Here is a 20,225-nt window from a genome sequence, read left to right on the forward strand (position 1 = left end):
ATTCCTGGTTAGGGCAGAACAAACTTCAATGCCTCAAAAACTCAATTTTTCCATCTATCAACCCAACAAAACTTCAAGATAACTTCTTCAATGACACTCAAGTGTCCCCCCTTCTACAATGAACATACTTGGTCTGTCCTTTACTAATAATCTAAACTGGAAACTTCACATCCCACCTCTACCCAAAAATAGCTTCTATGAAGTTAGGCATTCTGATTCATCTCCACCGTTTTTCTCACCCCAAGAGTTGCTAATTCTGTACACGGGGCTTATTGTATGGTGTATGCTTCACATGAATGAGGGGGTTCCACTCATACCACTCTTTCAGACAGCGTAGAATCAAAAGCATTTTATTTTATCAATTCCTCTCTAACTAACTGTCTTCAGCCTCACTGTCACAATGTTGCATCTCTTGCTATTTTCTACCACTATTTTCAAGCTAACTGCTCTTTTGATTTTGCATGCCTCCCTTCTTCCCATGGCTTTGCTGCACAAGGCTGTCTACTTTATCTCACCCACAATCTGTCCACCTCTCTAATGTATGAATTAACCCATACAGTGTTTAGTATATATATATGTGTGTGTGTGTGTGTGTGTGTGTGTGTGTGTGTGTGTGTGTGTGTGTGTGTGTGTGTGTGTGTGTGTGTGTGTGTGTGTGTGTGTGTGTGTGTGTGTGTGTGTGTGTGTGTGTGTGTGTGTGTGTGTGTGTACCTCTTAGGGAAGTGTTTGTTTTTGAGCCATATTATGGCCTTCAATTTTGTTTGTATATATTTATTATAAGACTTGTCACTAACAATAACAAAGAGTATTTTGACAAGTCAGCAGTGAATGTTTTCATATACATGCCTATCTTTTGGGCTCAGTATTATTATTATAGAGTGAATACTTCTGTAGAAACCGAGCAGACATTTGGGGTTTTCATTTTTTTTCATATTTATGTCAACATGCATAAAATATCAAAGCAATAAAATTAGATTGAAAGCTATAGTATTGGAGAGGGATAAAGATTATGGTTATAAATGTTGTGGAGTTGGGTACACAGGGCAGGCTGCTGTGTTAATCCAAAAATCATCACATAAAAAAGTAATTTACTTTCTCCTAAGAAATTACTTCTCATATCTATAATAATCTATGGTCCCGTCAGCCCCTTCAAGAAACAGACAGTCTCATGGACCACCACACTACACAGTCTACACACCAGAAGCTTAAGCATAGCACAGCTGGCCACATACTTCCATACCAAAGCCTGATAGCATACACTGGTTTACCCTTACCCCTCCATAATGAGACTGTTCCCTACCCGACACCTACTCTAATCCTGAGACTGCACCAGATGATGGGTACCTCCTGTGGAGTGCCCACCATCCTAACTGGGTTCATACACCAATATGTCCCATTGTGTGTGCCCATACTCCTTCCCACATGTTGACAAGAAAGTGTCATTTTCATGCACTCACTACTTATGCTCTCCATTCACCTCTATAACGCACAAATGCTCCTGCTTGCTACACAGTAATTCCCCTCTCATTCAGTGCTCTTTTCACACAGTTCATGCACTAAAGATAAGACCTTCCTGGTGTGGCCTTCCATTTAACCTTTCACTGCACACATCTGACCTTATTATTCTCTTTACTAGTTTTCTGTCATCCATTCTTTCCACATGCTCAAACCATCTTAACATGCACTGATCTGCACTTCCAGCCAACTCTCTCAAAACACTAGATCTTCTTACCTCCTCATTTTTTATTCTATCCCTCCATGTTACTGCATATATACTCCTCAAATACTTCCATTACATTTGACCATTTTTTCTCCCCTACTCCCATGTTCGATGATTCTGCACCATACAGCACAATGGGAGTCACTATTCCTTCTCTTTACACTTATATCCAGTATTCAAAGCTTGAAAATCTTTTCAGTATACCTGTCACTTTTCCTGTTTCCTGCACCTCTGTTTTAACTCTTCCATACAATGTAACCATTGATCCCAAATACTTGAAACAATCTACCTCTTTCAGCTGTTCTCCATCCAATCTTACATCCATCCTTTCACCACCCAATTCCTAAGCATTCCATTACTTTATTTTAGGCAACATTCACTTTCAACATTCTCCTCTTACAAACACCCCCATATTCCTCCACCAGTCCTTTTAACTTCCTCTCTTGAGTCAACCACCAGAGGTGTATCATCAGCAAGTAATAGTTGACTCATATCCCATACCCCTTTCTTTCCACTGATCAAACTTAGACCTCTCCTGGAACACTCATATTCACTTCTTTTACAATACTGTCCATATACAACCATTGTGACATTGCAAAATTCTGATGCAAACTTATGTACTGTGACTGGGAAGAATGCACTCACACCATCATCACACAAATGCCCTGCTAACATAGAAACTCTTTGCTCCTTATTCCTTCCAGCAACCTACCCCCAACTCTGTATACTTTCAGAACACACCATAGTCCTTTCTTGTCAATCCCATAATACCCTTTCTCAAAGTCCATGGATGCCAAAAAGACTTTTTTCCTTTCCCAAAAAAATTACCACAAAAATCAGGTCTGCACAACCTCTTCTCTTCCTAAAATCTCTCTGTTCCTTTTGGATAGTATTTCCTATTCTTACTCTTATTCTTGTCAGCATCCTACCATACACCTTCCCTACCACACTCACTAAACTTATACCCCTATAGTAAACACATTCCCATCTGTCCCCTTTTCCTGTATATAAGGGAAATACACATCCATTTGTCCAGTCTTCTGGCACCTCGCCAGCAATAAAGCAAATATTTACTAACTTTACTAATCACAGTGTGATGTTCTCTCCACCAGTTTTCAAGAATTAAAGCACATCCACCCAAACCTACACCTTTCCCTTTCCTCATTTCCCTCACAGCCTCTTGTACTTCATTTTCCTTGATTGATACGCCACTTAACTCTCCTAATGCACCGACTCTGTTTCCTCCACCAATTGCTGCAGTCTCTGCTCCATCCTCCTCTTCTATATTCAACAATCCTTCAAAATATTACACCCATCTTTTGTAAACTACAACCCTCTCCCTTGGCACCACCCCATCAGCTCCTTTCAATCTCTTCAGTCCCAGATGTTTATTTCCTTGTCCTTGTTACTTCTTTCTAGAAAAGTTTCTCTTCACATGGAAGTTTCCTGTCAACTTATTACCCCACAGCTCAAAAACAGAGAAAAATTTACAAACCACCAATTTTATTAACAATCTAACAATTCATACATACGTTGATTTGTTGCTATTTTGCTGAGAGATTACACAATGTTTGCTGTTCATAGAGTGACTTTTTTTTTCCTGTGGCAATATAGCAATTCTGATATTAATGCACCAATAATGGTTCCCCCCCCAAAAAAAAAGTTTATCAAGATCCTTGATTCTAGTATGCTTGCAGCAAATTAATAAAATACTCATGTAGTCAAGAAGTAAACTTAGCCTGGGTGCCTAAAGCCTAAATATATAATAATATACCTCACATTTTGCTGGTGTCATCTCAAATTCCAAATAAATGAAAAGATGACTAAAATGTGTCAACTCTCACACACCAGCTTGGCAGATTTATGCAAGCATCTGTACAATTTATTTTGAGTGGCATTCACACTTTTATAAGATTATAAAATAGGACACAACAAAAGGACAATTAATACTATGAACTTGCATACAGAACACCATTTTTGAAGCAAAGGCTTGATATACTGTAGCCACAGATCTTAATGCCTCAATTGTGGTAAGATTACGTATAGAAGTACAGTAGAACCATGCTTCACGAACGCCCCAGATCACAAACAAGTTCGTTCACAAACTAATTTTGCAAACAAATATTAGCTTCGTTCATGAACAATGCTTTGGGATACGAACACACTTTATCCACAATCCACAGAACCTCATGCTCAGTTGAGCACTAGCACGCTTGGCATAAACATTGTTTGTGAGAGTACTGTGCTCATATTTTTTTCTCTCTTTTTTGTGTTACTTTAACCCCCATTATGCCAACTATGAAGGAGAAAAGTGTTAGATGCCACCACCAGCTCCGTCTTTCAACCCAAAGAGCCTGGATTATTCTTTCAATTATTGTAAATTACAGTACATTACCAGTAACAAACACATATCTATCTATCTATCTAACTATCTATCTATCTAGAGAGAGAGAGAAAGAAAGAGATATGAGTTGTAGCTGTGTATGCCAGCCAGTGACCTTGACAACTGCCAATGACGTGCCCTCTCTCTCTCTCTCTCTCTCTCTCTCTCTCTCTCTCTCTCTCTCAGGTAAGTTGAGAGAGAGAGAGAGAGAGAGAGAGAGAGAGAGAGAGAGAGAGAGAGAGAGAGAGAGAGAGAGAGGAGAGAGAGAGAGAGAGAGAGAGAGAGAGAGAGAGAGAGAGAGAGAGAGAGAGAGAGAGAGAGAGAGAGAGAGAGAGAGAGAGGAGAGAGAGAGAGAGAGAGAGAGAGAGAACATTGGTAGTTGTCAAGAGTATGGAGCAGAGAGGAAAGGAGGCAGGCAGCAGCTTTTTATCCAAAATTTGGTAGCTTCCTCCTCTTCCTCTCCTCCCTCACCATCCACCTGTGCCAAGAACTATAAATAACAAAAGTAAATTACAGTACTGTTTTATTTAATTTAGAATTATTTGTCTTTAATCAAGGATAAGTATTTAAATTTCATTCCATATTCATCACAAAAAAATATATATTTAAATAAAAATACCATATTTCTGAGGTTGAAACGGATTAATTGTATTTCCATTAATATCAATGGAAAAAATTTTTTTGGTTCGCGAACAATTTGGTTTGTGAACCACAACCCAGAACAGATTAAGTTCATGAACCGAGGTTCTACTGTATAGAGGGAGTCCACAGTGGTTGGCAGTCTACATTTCCCCTACTCTTCTCTGTGGAACTTAAATCACAATCACAGCAGCAAGGAATGAAATGCTCAACTAGTGTCATGTTATGGAAAGTTTGATGTGCATGGCATCAATTTAATGCAAAACCATAAATATCTTTAACTGGATGTAAATTTGAATAAATAAATAAATAAATAAATAAATAAATAAATATATAAATAAAATATAAATAAACAAATAAATCAATAATTGGCTATGGTCTGTTTATTTCTTGCTTATAACTGGACCCTAAGTTACTTTTATAACATTGCTGTTGACTGGACGATGGCTTCAGTCAACTTGTTTCTTCCTTAGAATAAAATTTACATACTAAAAGTTTTGATTTTCGTACTGATTTCACATATTTTGTGCAGTACTTACTGATTTTCATCACTGGGCAGAAAAATTATACTAGATTATGGATGCTAGAAACTTCTAAATGACAGGATAAAACAAGATAATGTGAGCTGAAATTATAAACAGGATTATAAGTATTTATACAACTATTTGTTGTTGTTGTTGTTTTTATGGCATTATCATGGCAATTTAAGTAAAAACAGTGGGATAAGACAAAGCATCCTTGAACACACTGGTGCATCCAAATTTTATATAAAATAGAAAGGTACAATGGTATATAATTTATTTCTGTTCCAAGCTGTAGGCAAAAGAACAACAGCAACTGTGTGTGTGTGTGTGTGTGTGTGTGTGTGTGTGTGTGTGTGTGTGTGTGTGTGTGTGTGTGTGTGTGTGTGTGTGTGTGTGTGTGTGTCCTCATGATGCACAGCCACTGCTGTCCCCTGTCTACAGCATGAAATAAAAAAAATTGCTTGTCATCCTTCCTTCCTAACTTATCAAGAATTTAATACCTCCATCAGATTCAGGTAAACTTTCTCTGACACATGCCACTATTTCTATTTGCAGTATTATATTAATTATTAAATTATTAATTTATTATTAATTTATATTAATTATCAAAAAGCAGCACAAAAAAGAAAACATTTATAATCCTATACAACTTCAGCTCACATTATCTAATTTATTTTTAGTCAATTCCAAGTTTTTAGCTGTCATAATCTATTACTAACACTTTTGTTCAATGAAGAAACTAAGCAAGCATTGTGCAAAATAAGTGTGATATGGGAAAGACAAGTTTAAAACTTGTGTGAAAAGAGCAACTTTTGCATTAAGCAGGAGGCAAGCTGACTGAAGCAATTGTCCAATCAGAGACATTACTTAAGTAGCTTAAGATCAGCTGCAAGTCAGGAATTACCTAATAAACTATAGTAGAGTGGATGTTAGAGAAAAGCGGAGTATAGTATACTAAGCATACCAATCATCTTTTGATCATTAAATTCCCTTCTTCTTTTTCATATCCCAGCATTCAGTGTGTAAAAAAAGAGCAACTGTAACAAGTTAAAAAGATATGGAAATCAACCTATATGTGTCACACAAGCTAGGAACAGGAGCATCACAGCAGTAAAACATTACAAACATACCTTTCTGCTCTGGCTGAAAAAGCCTGCTTCTTGACAGAACATGAGCTGCAGGGTAAGCAAGAAGAGTAGCTCACAGTCATCCTTGGCCACCAGGAGGAGTAAGGCTTCTGCACATGCTACACTCACTAGCTGCCGCAGGTATGACCCATGGGCTGCGAGAGACTCATTGTTTTGATACCATTCTTGAACACTCTGCAGGTGTTTCTGGAAGGCACAGTAATTTCTGAACTATGAAATATTCATAAAAGAGAGTAACAATCTTGTTTCCATATCTCTCCATATCTCATATATCTAAACAATATACCCTATTCCACATAGGACATCACCCTCTTACATCTTACTCAATACACAAGACACTAATCAATAATAGGTCACTAATAGACAAAGACAGTGACCATGATGAAACAAATATGTATAAAAGAGAAACTGAAAGTATGGTCTTTTACATCATTGACAAAAAAAAAAAACTGAGATATGTCATGAACTTACAAGATGGAATCAACTTACGATTAGTGTTCTCTTGCTGGGGAACTTCTTTCTAGGGGATTTAACATTTTCTTTAGGTTTAATATTGCCCTCCCAATACTTGGTGATTGCCGGCAGGGTGGTCTGGATTAACTGGTTGGCTAGGCTACGTGCTGCCTGCTTGGCCAGGCTGTCTGCAGTCCGGCCAGGTGGAGACACTACTTCATCTGGTAACTCCATGCCTAAGAAAACACAAATGTATATGAAAGAAAGATTGAAGTAAGTATATTAATATGTAAATATGGTAAGTGAATAGAACTGTGATCAAAGAAAATTATAACTAAATTTTGCAAACAGTGAGGAACCAACATTCAAAGATACTCATAATAAATTCCACCATGTTCCACATATTCTGAATATACAAAGACGCAAGCAAATAGCAGCAGTCCTGTTGGTCTTAATGAGGCTGTTTGTAGGAACTACCTACACTATACAGTACTTACAAAGGAGGATCTACTGTATAATTATTGGCATGTCTTAGATTTCAATATTTGGAGCATTACTGAAGCAAATTTAACCTTTAATGAAAAAATAATGAAAGAATACAAGTTTGAGTTTATTTCCTGGGGTCACATAAGTCACTTCCTGCATGATGGAAACAAATGCTAATGAAGTTCTATTGTTGATGCAAGGGATTAGCAAATCAAAACTATAATAACTTTGCCACATTCATGCAGCTTCTGACCATGTGATGCTGTCATAGAACAAAAAGTAAAGAAAAGAAAATTAAAATAGAAAATAACATTATAGTAAAATCCCTCTTATCCGGCATCAACGGGACCACCGACATGCCGGATACTTGAATATTGCCAGATACTTGAATAGAAGTGAAATTATGTCCACAATCACCACCCTACACTCATGCATCTTACCATAACAAAGATCAGCTGATCTTAATCAGCAGCTGATCTGATCAGCTGCTTAAGTGTAAGCACAACACGCTTCCTCTTTTCTACAACTTTAGGCATGATGAAGGCGACAGGCGATAAACAGTGCACACGCGGGACTGAGTCACTGAGTAAACACAGTGCAGTGGGCCGCGGGTGGCGCGAAGAAGTGCGCTCTGGTAGCGAGGGGACAAAGTATGCCTCGAGCGGGAATTTTAATCGATTTTATGAGTACACATTGATTTTTTATTGATTTTAAGGCTCAGGGAAAAATGTGCCGGATACTTGAAGCTGCCGGATACTCAAATGCCAAATGAGAGGGATTTTACTGTATTCAATAATGTAAAATTATGTAGTCAAAATATCTGAAAGGAACAATGTCCCTAAATCAATATATTTTCTTGGATAGTGAATGAAATAGTAATCTTGAAATTGACAAATTATGTATATATATATATATATATATATATATATATATATATATATATATATATATATATATATATATATATATATATATATATATATATATATATATATATAAAGTCCCCCTTCTCAAGATGCTATATATTAAGTGGAAACTTGTAGGGAATGATAACTCTGTGTAGTTATAGAGAAATTCTTAAAATATTATTTGAGATCTAAATTTGTTAATAGAGTATTAGGTTCTAGCAGTATGTGGGACTGTTGGCTAAAATGTTCAAGAACAATCTGAGGACAGAGAAGAATTATAGACTTTTAAGGACATTACAAAAAAATTAATTATATTTGTAATGTGATGAAGCTCATGTAAGAGTTGGAGGGAGACTGTGGGGGCATATACTAACCAGATTGCTTGCCAACAGGTACATGATTTTTCTCAAAAATCTTATATTGTTTACAAAAATTGTTTGTATATGAATAACCATTTGTGCCTATTATAAAATAAATACTTAGAGATGCTAACCAAAATGCTTGCCAGCTGAGAGAAATAAATGTAAGTTCCCTGGCCAGTTATCAATTTAGTTTCTAGGGGGAAAATAAAATTCAGGATGTAAACTTAGATAAATTTTTTTTTTATTATGCATGTCAACACACCAGTGATACACAACATAATATGATGTAGCACCAACACAGATTTAGGATGCTCAATACCAAAAATTAATGTAACTCTGAGTTAAGATAACTTCTGGCTGCATTTAGGATGTTTAATGCTGAAAATTAAGATGATCCTGAGCACACTCACACTTTAAAGTTTATTTCATGAATGGATTTGGGGCATTGTTACTTTTTCCTAGTATAGGGGTCCCAAACTCCAAGGTAATAAAATAATCAATCAGATAAATCATTGTGTATTCAGAGAAAAATAATATGAAGCCTCCGTTTTTAAATAGATACTTACACCTAATTTTATCTTTTTGTCATGGGTTTTTCCAGTGCCTTATAGAACTCTGGCTAATTAATAAGAATAATGCTATCATACCACACAAAGATAAAGGTATTAGGCATAAACCCATGGCTGGTGGCAGCTATCTTTTTTTTATTTTTGAAAAAGTAAACAAAACATTAACAAAATTTACCAACTTCAACTTAATATTAAACCTAATTAATCAAAGAAAACCCCCCAGTGACATTACCACTGCTCCATTTAAATAATCATAAGGATCCATGGTAGGCAGGCTCACCATTATTCTTCACAGTAACACAGTGCTAAACCCAGCAGTTTCTCAACAGCCTCCAGTGAGATAAATTATTAACCCTATACAAAGTTAAGACTTAATCTTCTCTAGCCACACGCAATTTCCAGGGATCACTTTTGTTAATATCCTTTGAAGAGCCAGAATGTGAGAAGCTTGGGTTGAGGCATTGTTAGATCCAGTAGCTACTGAAAACTCCCCTTATTGCTACATAGTTAGGAGTCAGGTGGGAACTGTAAAAAGATGGGAAAGCTCCAAAGCCAAATTGATTAGGAATAGATCATATCTGCCTATCCACCACAAAACCCCACTTTCACAGCAGAACCTGAATTTATCTGAACTTATTATGTACTAGGAAAAGTAAAGAAATTCAGAACAGCATGCACCTGTGATTCTCCATGTCTTAAACCTTACCATTTGACTAAAGTCTTACATTTGGTGTATTCAAATTTGGTAATTTCTACTTGAGAACCATCATCAAGTGTTATCACAATAAAGCAATCATATATCATTTCCTCCTTAAAACCATTTTACTTCAACTGACAAGGATTTCTCCCATGAAAATGCTCCTTAACTGTTCTCAGTGTATTTTCCACCAAAAAATTTCTCAATGTATCATATACTGTGATCCCAGCAATATATTTTATGATCTTAGACAAATTAAATATTTTTCAAGTGAACAAAAAATGCAGAGAGAACAATGAACAGCAGCATCACAAAATAGATAAGAAAACCACATGAGAATTGTCCTGGACAATAACAAAATGCAATAAACCTAGCAACATAGTGGAGGAAGGAATAAGTGTAACATGCATAGAATTTCAAAAGCTTTTGCCCGTGGTGTAGAAGCTTATACGTTTAAGAATTTAAATTTAAATTTAAAGTGATTCTCAAACTGTGGGTTGCAACCAAAAGTAGGACAGTAAGAGAATATTGATATGTCACTGAGACATATAAAAAATGCTCAGTGTATTTTATTTACTTACAATGCAATGCTCATTCTTACACTGCCAAACAGCTGACTCACCCTCACCTGTGATGCAATTCCTGCATTTTTCATGGAGATCTGTATTTTCTGCCTCAGCTTAGATGTGTGTGTGTGTGTGTGTGTGTGTGTGTGTGTGTGTGTGTGTGTGTGTGTGTGGGTGTGTGTTCTGGACAAACTACCAATCCTGTCTACCATTTACAATCCCCTCTTATCTCTCTACCCATCTCACTATGTTTACCTAGTACTCTTCCCAGATACTCACTTTCTCCATTCTCTCTCTCCTCCAATAACCACCTTACACCTTTCTACAGTTTGTACATTCACCATATAAGCCTAAGGTATCCCAGGATCACACACCTCCCCTTTCTCCTCCCACCATCACCTTATTTTCCCAACATTCACCTTCAATTTTCATCTCATGCACATTCTATGAAATGATCCACCACTCATATGTTTCCTTTCCCTCTCTACTAAAAAGATATCTCATCTGTAAATAGTCCAATTGTTTTGCTTTGAATTTTAATAACAACCAACACTCAGCATTCACAGTTTCAACATTCATGAATTTGATTTTTCATGGATTGCCATCCATGCAATTCCCATGCATTGCACAACTCAGCATGCCACACACACGCATACACATGCACACTGCCAGCCACACCAACCCACATTCCCACCACTCTCCAGTAGTGCTGTCAATTCAGCACATTTTTGCAATCAATTGTGCACACTTCCTGCTGCTAGTATATTGTGTACAATTCCCAGTTGTCCCTCTCCCTAGCTCTCATTCATGCTATGACCACATCTGTGTTAATCATTTCATTATATTTTCACCAAAGCCCCTAAGAGGCCTTCCAAGACAGCTGCTGGAATGCATAAGTATGTGAAAAAGGTCCTGACTAGACAAGAAGGTGGAATTATTAAATAAGATAGAGAAAGGGAAGCAGAAGGGTAGAGCATGTGATTGTGACAGCAGAGGTTAAACAGCACTGGCAGTCAAGTTGATCATACCAAGGAATAAGAGAGAGAGGAGAGAGAGAGAGAGAGAGAGAGAGAGAGAGAGAGAGAGAGAGAGAGAGAGAGAGAGAGAGAGAGAGAGAGAGAGAGAGAGAGAGAGAGAGAGAGAGAGAGAGAGAGAGAGAGAGAGAGAGAGAGAGAGAGAGAGAGAGGATGGGAGAGAGAGAGAGAGAGAATCTGAGGTAATCCCTCTTTTTGGGTAAACAAATAAGCCAACTCAGGTGGCACACTGCAGGCCCATGTCAGTCATAGTGTTGTCAAGAGATAAATAATAACAGAGAATGTCTGGTAAATTTCTAGCTAAGCAGCTATACTGACCAAAGTGCCAAGTTTTCAAGCCCATAAATTTTTGCCCAATGTTTGAAGTGACAGCTCACTTCTCTATGAACTGATCCTGTAATTTCAGATGACATATTATTTTTAATAAATTTTCAGGGGTTGGCCCTTAACTAGTGATCTGGCAAAAATCTACAAATTGAAAAAAAACTTGCATGACATCACATGGCCAGCTATTGAGAAAATGTGAAAAAAATTACCTAATCCAAAAACCCTCCTCTGAAGTCACAGGACACTCAGTGGTGCCATTATTTTTATTTTTCTATTTGTATTTATTTATTTTTTCTATGACCAAACCCAGTATCTTTGATGTCAGATACTATTCCAAATACAAAGGATGGCCCCTGTGGTGTTGGGCTCCATCTCAGCTGATAAAGCTGACATCAGTCATTGTTTACTAAGGTGTTGGATAACCAGGTACTGTGTGGGAGGAAGTATTATCATACATCCCATAAATCTTGCTCTAGATGTTGTCAAAGACAAGCTGTCCTTATCATAGTATATATATACAAATTCATTTTATTTTATTGTTATTGTTGTTATTCATGTAGAGATGATTTTCACCTCTCAATTGTTCTGGCAAGATCTCTGTGGCATCTCCCCTAGATTCTAGCCCATGCCTCGGGGGCAGCCAGACACACTCTCTGCACTCAGTTGTATTCCCAGTATTTTTTTTAATATACAGCAGGTCTTATACTACTATGTATTTTCTTTGCACTACCCTGAGCATTCCTTGAGCACCTCAAAAAACTTACTACAAGCAACAAGCAAGTTTCCTTGTGTAAAGAACAAATCAAGGTTTTTCATTGATTACTGAAATAACTTTACTAATTTCAAGACACAGACACTTCATCTCTGAGTCTTTTCAAATTTATATAGTTTTTCTTTGAAAACCACAAGAAATTGTCTTTTTCCATTTCTAAAGTCACAAATGTAGCTAAAATTCACTACCTCTAAGAGGAAAAGCATAAAAATCTGCCCAGAAATAATCAGTGCCTAAGAACTGCACACCAATAAAACAACAAACAGAGCAGACTCAAGTAAGGCCATGTCCTTTAACCTAAAACTTTACAACTTTACATGTAAAATAATATTTACTTGTATTGATCAAACTACTCAAAATGCATGAAATAACATGATCTATTTGATGAAGATCAGCAGTGTTCATAATGTCACTGCCTCTCCTTGCACATATATAAAAGTTGACTGGCCATAACCTAACATCCTCATCTAACTCCAACCCTCTAGGATGCTAATCCTTCAGGATGAGAAAGTTTGTATTATTTAAACTAGCCTAACCAAACTAGACCAAACCTATGCTAATATAACCTAACCCTTGGAATAAAAAGTCTATCAATTTTTATACAAAAATTAGGTATTGTATTCTTCCCTACTGAGACGCCCTGGTCTCAAAACATTCAACTTTGTCTTTGGCTATGTAATCATAAAATTTCTAAAGAATGGCCATCTCACACAGCACACATCCTTAAGTCAGATGTATTACTTCCCTCAATAAAATAAAGGAGGCATACAATTAGTTGGGTCATGATGTGACCACCACTGATGCATAGACATTGACAAAAGAACATCATTGGCAACACTGTAAGTATATATGTAATTTTTTTTCATAATGAATATTGTTTTTCCTTTAATACAAGAGGACTGAATTGGTAATGATGTGCCCTGTCATGTTCCACACTCCTCCAAGACACAAATCCATGGCCATCCACACCCACAGAACACCAGTGATGCACTAAGGATGAGTGGAATGCAGTGCACAGTGCACCAGCTCAGATACTTTTCACCCCATTATTTTCAGGCTTAAACAAGTTTCCAGAGGATATTATATACTGCATGGCATTCAAAAAAAAAAAAAAAAAAACATTAGCCTTAAGTGTAAAAGCTAATGTTATCAATATCATCCTGTTTTTCTGTAACACCCTCACAACAATGTGCTTTGCATTTAGAAATAAATATATAGATTTTACCATATAAAACAACACTGAGAAATGACGCACCCATGCATATGATGGATGGGCAGTTAGTGAGGCACACCAGTGAAGGTGTGTTCATATGTGCATACCTGTGTCACATCTGTTGCATAAGCACGAAATTAGTCATGGTGATCAGTTCTTTTGTTTGAGAATGCAGCCACTGCCCAATTAAAAATACAGAATTAATCTGGCCAATTATAGCATTTTATTTCATCCTGTGGAGAGAAAAGTAGTTCAAATTGAAATATTTCAATTAGTCTGAAGAATATCTCTGTCAGTGGTGGGTGTTGCCTGATTATTTCTAGTGCATTGCCAGATTTTACGAAGATAAATAAGGTAACAACTTCATATTAATTTCTTAGCCTTGCCAGTTAGATTAGGTTAGGCTAGTTTAGTTAGTTTAGTTAAGTTAGTTTAGTTAGCTTGCATTAATTTGTTTAAGTTAGGTTTGTTTAGTTAGGTTAGGTTAGGTTAGGTTAGTTTCGTTAGGCTGGGTTAGGTGGTGGTGGTGGTGGTGGTAGCAGCCAGGTGGCAGCCACAGGCAAGCAGCAGCCAGTCCTCTTGTGAAGAATATTGTGTGTGTGTTACTGCTGTATTACTTATTTATGAAGACGAAACTATTTTTCTGGTTGATTTCGGTCAGTTTTGAATTAATCTGTTCTCCATCTTTACTGCAAAACATTAGTTTCTGAATGAGGGAATAAAAAAATAAAATCTAATGATTTGTGGAACCAACAAGACGCAGATTCATTCAAAATAGGCTATTAACTACCAGAAAAATAGTTTTGTCCGAAATAGAGACTGGTGCAAGAGTAAAAATTTATCAAGAATACTATTTATAAAATAATTACAAGTTGTTTCAGCATTAATATCAACATGGGGTCCCCAGCTGGCTGGGCCGCATGAGGCAGGTCTGAGCTGCCAGTTGCATATTTTCCTTACAGTGTTACTAGGTCAGGCTAGGATACTACTACTACTACTACTCTCTCTCTCTCCCGACAAGGTATATGATGACTATTACATTGCTAAATGTGCATAGTCTCTCTTTCTCGTTCTCTTTCTCTCATTCTCCAAACATATATGATCACTTTTACATTGCTGGATGTGCATAGTCTCTTTTTCTCTCTCTCTCTGGCAAGAGATATGGTCACTTTTACATCATGAGACGAGCATCATATGTCTCTCTCTCTTTTATCACAGACCACACATTAGACACAACAACTATGTGTGTGTGTGTGTGTGTGTGTGTGTGTGTGTGTGTGTGTGTGTGTGTGTGTGTGTGTGAGAGAGAGAGAGAGAGAGAGAGAGAGAGAGAGAGAGAGAGAGAGAGAGAGAGAGAGAGAGAGAGAGAGAGAGAGAGAGAGAGAGAGAGAGAGAGAGAGAGAGAGAGAGAGAGAGAGAGAGAGGGAGAGTATCCTAGCCTGGCCTGGTATGTCATATGTCTCTCTCTCTCTCTCTTTTATATCACAGACCACACATAGACACGACAACTATGTGTGTGTGTGTGTGTGTGTGTGTGTGTGTGAGAGAGAGAGAGAGAGAGAGAGAGAGAGAGAGAGAGAGAGAGAGAGAGAGAGAGAGAGAGAGAGAGAGAGAGAGAGAGAGAGAGAGAGAGAGAGAGAGAGCACATTTAGCAACATAATAGCGATCATGTATCTTGTCGAGAGAGAGAGAGAGAGAGAGAGAGAGAGAGAGAGAGAGAGAGAGAGAGAGAGAGAGAGAGAGAGAGAGAGAGTATCCTAGCCTGGTAACACTGCAAGGAAAATACACATTGGCAACTCAGACCTGACGGACGCGGCCCAGTCTGCCGGGGATCCCACATCGACACTAGTACGGTTGTTTCAACACATCAGAACCTATGACAGTATTAAACTTCTTCTCCAATCACTTGATGTAATAAGAAATTTGCACACACCTTAAAATATTATACAACGAAGAGTATTGATACTTAGAATGGGGTGAAAACTACTGAGAAGGAAATAAAACATAACGCACCAAATCAAAACTACACTGGACATAGATAAATATAAGGGCAGGGCAAGGCAACCCGAGCTGCAACCTTGTCTTGATCCCTCAGTCTGTCACACACCTGTCAGCAGGGACACATGTGTAGTCTAGGCCGCCCTGCTGGCTGACGCTCCTCTCAGGGGCATGGAGCCGGTAGAGGAAGCCAGGTGAAGCTCAGAGTAAATGTATTTCTCCCGGTGGAGCAGCGGTGCGAGCCTCCATAACGCCAGGCTTGTTTATGTTGTGCGCCGCCAACCACTTCCCTCACATAGACTGTTGGTGCGGCACAATTTGCGGATCGTCAGTTCCTTGCGCAGATACCAAATATTTAACTACGTAGATTGGAATAGTAGTGCATAAGACCATAAGAAAATCAGAGAACCTGCAAGAAGCCTTTAGGCCTATACGTGGTACTCCGTACACGAAATTTACCTCATCCATGATCATTACTGAGACTATTCCATTCATCCACCACTCTATTTGAGAACTGGTTTAGTTGTTTCCCATTTGAAACCCAGTCTCAGCAATAAAAGGTGTCTGCTTTTACTGAATTTGTGTATTTATACTTACGTGCATTGCTTAATGTTATACTTGCAAAGTGCCAGCCAAAATGTATTTATTATCAGCTCTTTACTTGTTTACTACTTGTTTACTTGTGTGATGAATTAAATATTGTAATTGAAACTTGCAGTTCACGCTACTCAAAGAAGAAACAACAACAATGAGCGTGGAACGCTCAAGCCTTTCAGCGGCGTGCGGCATTCCGGCAGGGCAGGTAAAAGTGCCTGAATGGCCTTCCTGCCTTGGGCCACGACTTCGAACACATCATTGTGTTCTGGTACAATGCCATAATGCAGTGTGAAGTCATGACTGATACAACTAATTAATTCTAAAATACTCTGTAGAGTGGCTTGTATTTGCACAGATGATGAAGTAGCACAGGTCTATGCTTGGGATAGAACGTCCCTTAACATGGCGGAATCTGAGGACCTGGGCAGGGGATCTCGCTCTCGCCCCTGTGAATGACATGTGACCTGAACAGCTCACAGACGTGTTCCCTACATCACAGTTTCCTCTTGTTCCATAATCGCTAATAATAGACCATATTTCGTCATATTATAATACTTGCAGTCTGTCTAGACAGACTAGGATAATATAGAGGGATATCTATGAGATGAACGCACCCAAAACGCGGAAATAGTATGAAAATACCGGCAAAGAGACGCTTTGACATTTCATTTCATAACTGCTGTATGTACAGTACCATGCAACAAATTTTACTAGTCATATTGGCCAACATCAGACATCATTTTGACCCGGAATGTTTTAACCAGTCTACAACCATATGCCTGGTCTTTAAATGCTTTAAATGTAGCAACCACTAAGCAACAATAACCAATGTGTCTGCCTGTCTTTCCTGCAATCAGGAAAAAAAAAAAAAAAGAATCGGCCCTATATGATTACTTTTACTCAACTGGCAATATCACAAGGCTTGGAAGACCAGCTATTTACTTGTAAATAGCATAATTTTCAAGGAGCGAGTGGTTAAGGCTGCTACGGTCTCTGTAAGGGACACATTGCCAATAAACTGTAATACACTTTTTCCTTGGGTAGCACACCAGGCAACTAACTGGTCTGTTCTTCAGTGTTCAAGTGGGCGGAGCTCCGAGGAGCTAAAATTCTAAGTCCTTGTGAGAAGTTAAGAAGACGCCTCTTGTCACTAACAGGGATTAAAACACGTCCTGTTCCGACCGCAGGCGGCACTTAATGTCACTGAGTCAGTTAATGCCATTGACATGCTAGAGCTGCAGCTGATTGGAAGGAGGTGGTGGCTGGATACCAATTGTGGCACAACTAAGGTAGGTTATAGTTATTTATATCTCATTTTTTAGACATAACTTCTCATTTTCCATCTTATTTCTGATACAAAATGTTCATATTTACAGGGTTCACAGGATAGTTTCAGTTTACATATTACCTATATTTTTCTTCTTGCTTTAATTGTGTTAACGAGTCCTTTATAATGCGAAACCTCTGCTTTATGTGTCTTCTTCAGTTCTCATAATGGCTTAGATTTCTAGCTCCTCGGAGCTCAGCCCACTTGACCACTGAAGAACAGACCATTGGAGTTGCCTGGCATGCTGTCCAAGGAAAAAGTGTCCTACAGTTCACTGGCAATGTATCCCTCACAGAGGCCGCAGCAGCCTTAACAACTCGCTCCTTGAAGTTTATTTAGAAATGAATAGCTGATCTTCCAGGCCTTGTGACATTATCAGTTGAATAAAAGTAAATAATTATTATATTGGGCCGATTCTTCGTTTTTTTTTTTTTTTTTTTTTGATCGCAGGAAAGACACAAACACATTGGTTATTATTGTTTAATGGTTGTTACATTTAAAGAAAATGTATATAGCAATATGCTATAGCCTGGTTAAGACATTCTGGGTCAAAATGATGCCTCATGTTGGCCAAGTATGACTAGTAAAACTGAAACTCAGGTGTCTGACACAACTGACAGTAGCCCCTTTTCTGTTCCCTCCTACTTTCTCTATCCTCATTTTGGATCCAAAGCTGGATGCTGCGTTTATGTGCGCAATGACTTAACCTGCTCTCGTGCCCACGCTCTTGAATCTTCCGAGTTTTCCACCATCTGGCTATGACTACAGAGTCACTCTCATACTAAATTTATCTGTGCTGTATACCTCTCACCTAACTCCTCTGACTATAAGAAATTCTTTGACTACTTAACTTCCAAAGTGGAGCACATTCTGACACTCTTCCCTTTTGCAGAGATCTCCATTCTTGGAGACTTCAGTGTTCACCACCAGCTCTGGCTTTCCTCTCCCTTCACTGACCATCCTGGTGAACTAGCCTTCAACTTTGCTATCCTCCATGACCTAGAGCAATTGGTGCAACACCCTACTCGTATTCCTGACCGTCTTGGAGATACGCCCAACATTCTTGACCTTTTCCTGACCTCTAATCCTTCTGCTTATGCTGTCACCCTTTCTTCTCTGTTGGGCTCCTCCGATCACAATCTCATATCTTTATCTTGTCCTATCGCTCCAATCCCTCCTCAGGATCCCCCTAAGCGAAAGTGCCTCTGGCGTTTTGCCTCTGCTAGTTGGAGAGACCTGAGGAGGTATTTTGCTGATTTTCCTTGGAATGACTACTGCTTCCGTGTCAGAGACCCGTCTTTGTGTGCTGAGCGCATAACAGAGGTGATAGTGTCTGGCATGGAGGCGTACATTCCTCACTCTTTTTCTCGTCCTAAACCTTCTAAACCTTGGTTTAACACAGCTTGTTCTCGTGCTATACATGATAGAGAGGTGGCCCACAAAAGGTAAGCCTTCCATCACCAGAATCTCATGCACTTTATATTTCTGCTCAGAACCATGCCAAGTCTGTTCTCCAACTAGCCAAAAACTTTTTCATTAACAGAAAATGTCAAAGCCTTTCAAGATCTAACTCCCCTCGTGATTTCTGGCATCTAGCCAAAAATATCTCCAATAACTTTGCTTCTTCTTCTTTCCCTCCTCTATTTCAACCAGATGGCACCACTGCTATCACATCTATTTCTAAAGCTGAACTCTTCGCTCAGACCTTTGCTAAAAAATCTACCTTGGACGATTCTGGGCTTGTTCCTCCCTCTCCTCCACCCTCTGACTACTTCATGCCATATATTAAAATTCTTCGCAATGATGTTTTTCATGCCCTCGCTGGCCTAAACCCTCGGAAGGCTTATGGACCTGATGGGGTCCCTCCTATTGTTCTCCGAAACTGTGCCTCTGTGCTTGCACCTTGCCTAGTCAAACTCTTTCAGCTCTGTCTGTCAACATCTACCTTTCCTTCTTGCTGGAAGTTTGCCTACATTCAACCTGTTCCTAAAAAGGGTGACCGTTCTAATCCCTCAAACTACCGTCCTATTGCTTTAATTTCCTGCCTATCTAAAGTTTTTGAATCTATCCTCAACAGGAAGATTCTTAAACATCTATCACTCCACAACCTTCTATCTGATCGCCAGTATGGGTTCCGTCAAGGCCGCTCTACTGGTGATTTTCTGGCTTTCCTTACTGAATCTTGGTCATCCTCTTTTAGAGATTTTGGTGAAACTTTTTTTGTTGCCTTGGACATATCAAAAGCTTTTGATAGTCTGGCACAAAGCTTTGATTTCCAAACTACCCTCCTACGGTTTCTATCCTTCTCTCTGTAACTTCATCTCAAGTTTTCTTTCTGACCGTTCTATTGCTGCTGTGGTAGACGGTCACTGTTCTTCTCCTAAATCTATTAACAGTGGTGTTCCTCAGGGTTCTGTCCTGTCACCCACTCTCTTCTTATTATTCATTAATGATCTTCTAAACCAAACTTCTTATCCTATCCACTCCTACGCTGATGATACC

The 20,225-nt window shown here is 38.5% G+C and overlaps 1 protein-coding gene across 1 annotated transcript in view; it reads right to left on the reverse strand.

Annotated features, from left to right (window-relative positions):
- The window catches only part of LOC135109079 (uncharacterized), an 18,281-nt gene extending 2,179 nt beyond the window's left edge, over nt 1-16,102 (reverse strand). Inside the window, exons 1-3 of the mRNA XM_064020135.1 lie at nt 15,909-16,102; nt 6,904-7,103; nt 6,397-6,600 (exon numbers count right to left, since the gene is read on the reverse strand). Coding sequence (XP_063876205.1) covers nt 6,397-6,600; nt 6,904-7,101 — 402 coding nt within the window. The 5' untranslated portion in view covers nt 7,102-7,103; nt 15,909-16,102. The remainder of the gene's footprint in view (nt 1-6,396; nt 6,601-6,903; nt 7,104-15,908) is intronic.
- Nucleotides 16,103-20,225: the final 4,123 nt, after the last annotated feature.

This window comes from Scylla paramamosain, chromosome 18 (genome assembly GCF_035594125.1).
Source record: "Scylla paramamosain isolate STU-SP2022 chromosome 18, ASM3559412v1, whole genome shotgun sequence".
Lineage (NCBI taxonomy): Eukaryota > Metazoa > Arthropoda > Malacostraca > Decapoda > Portunidae > Scylla > Scylla paramamosain.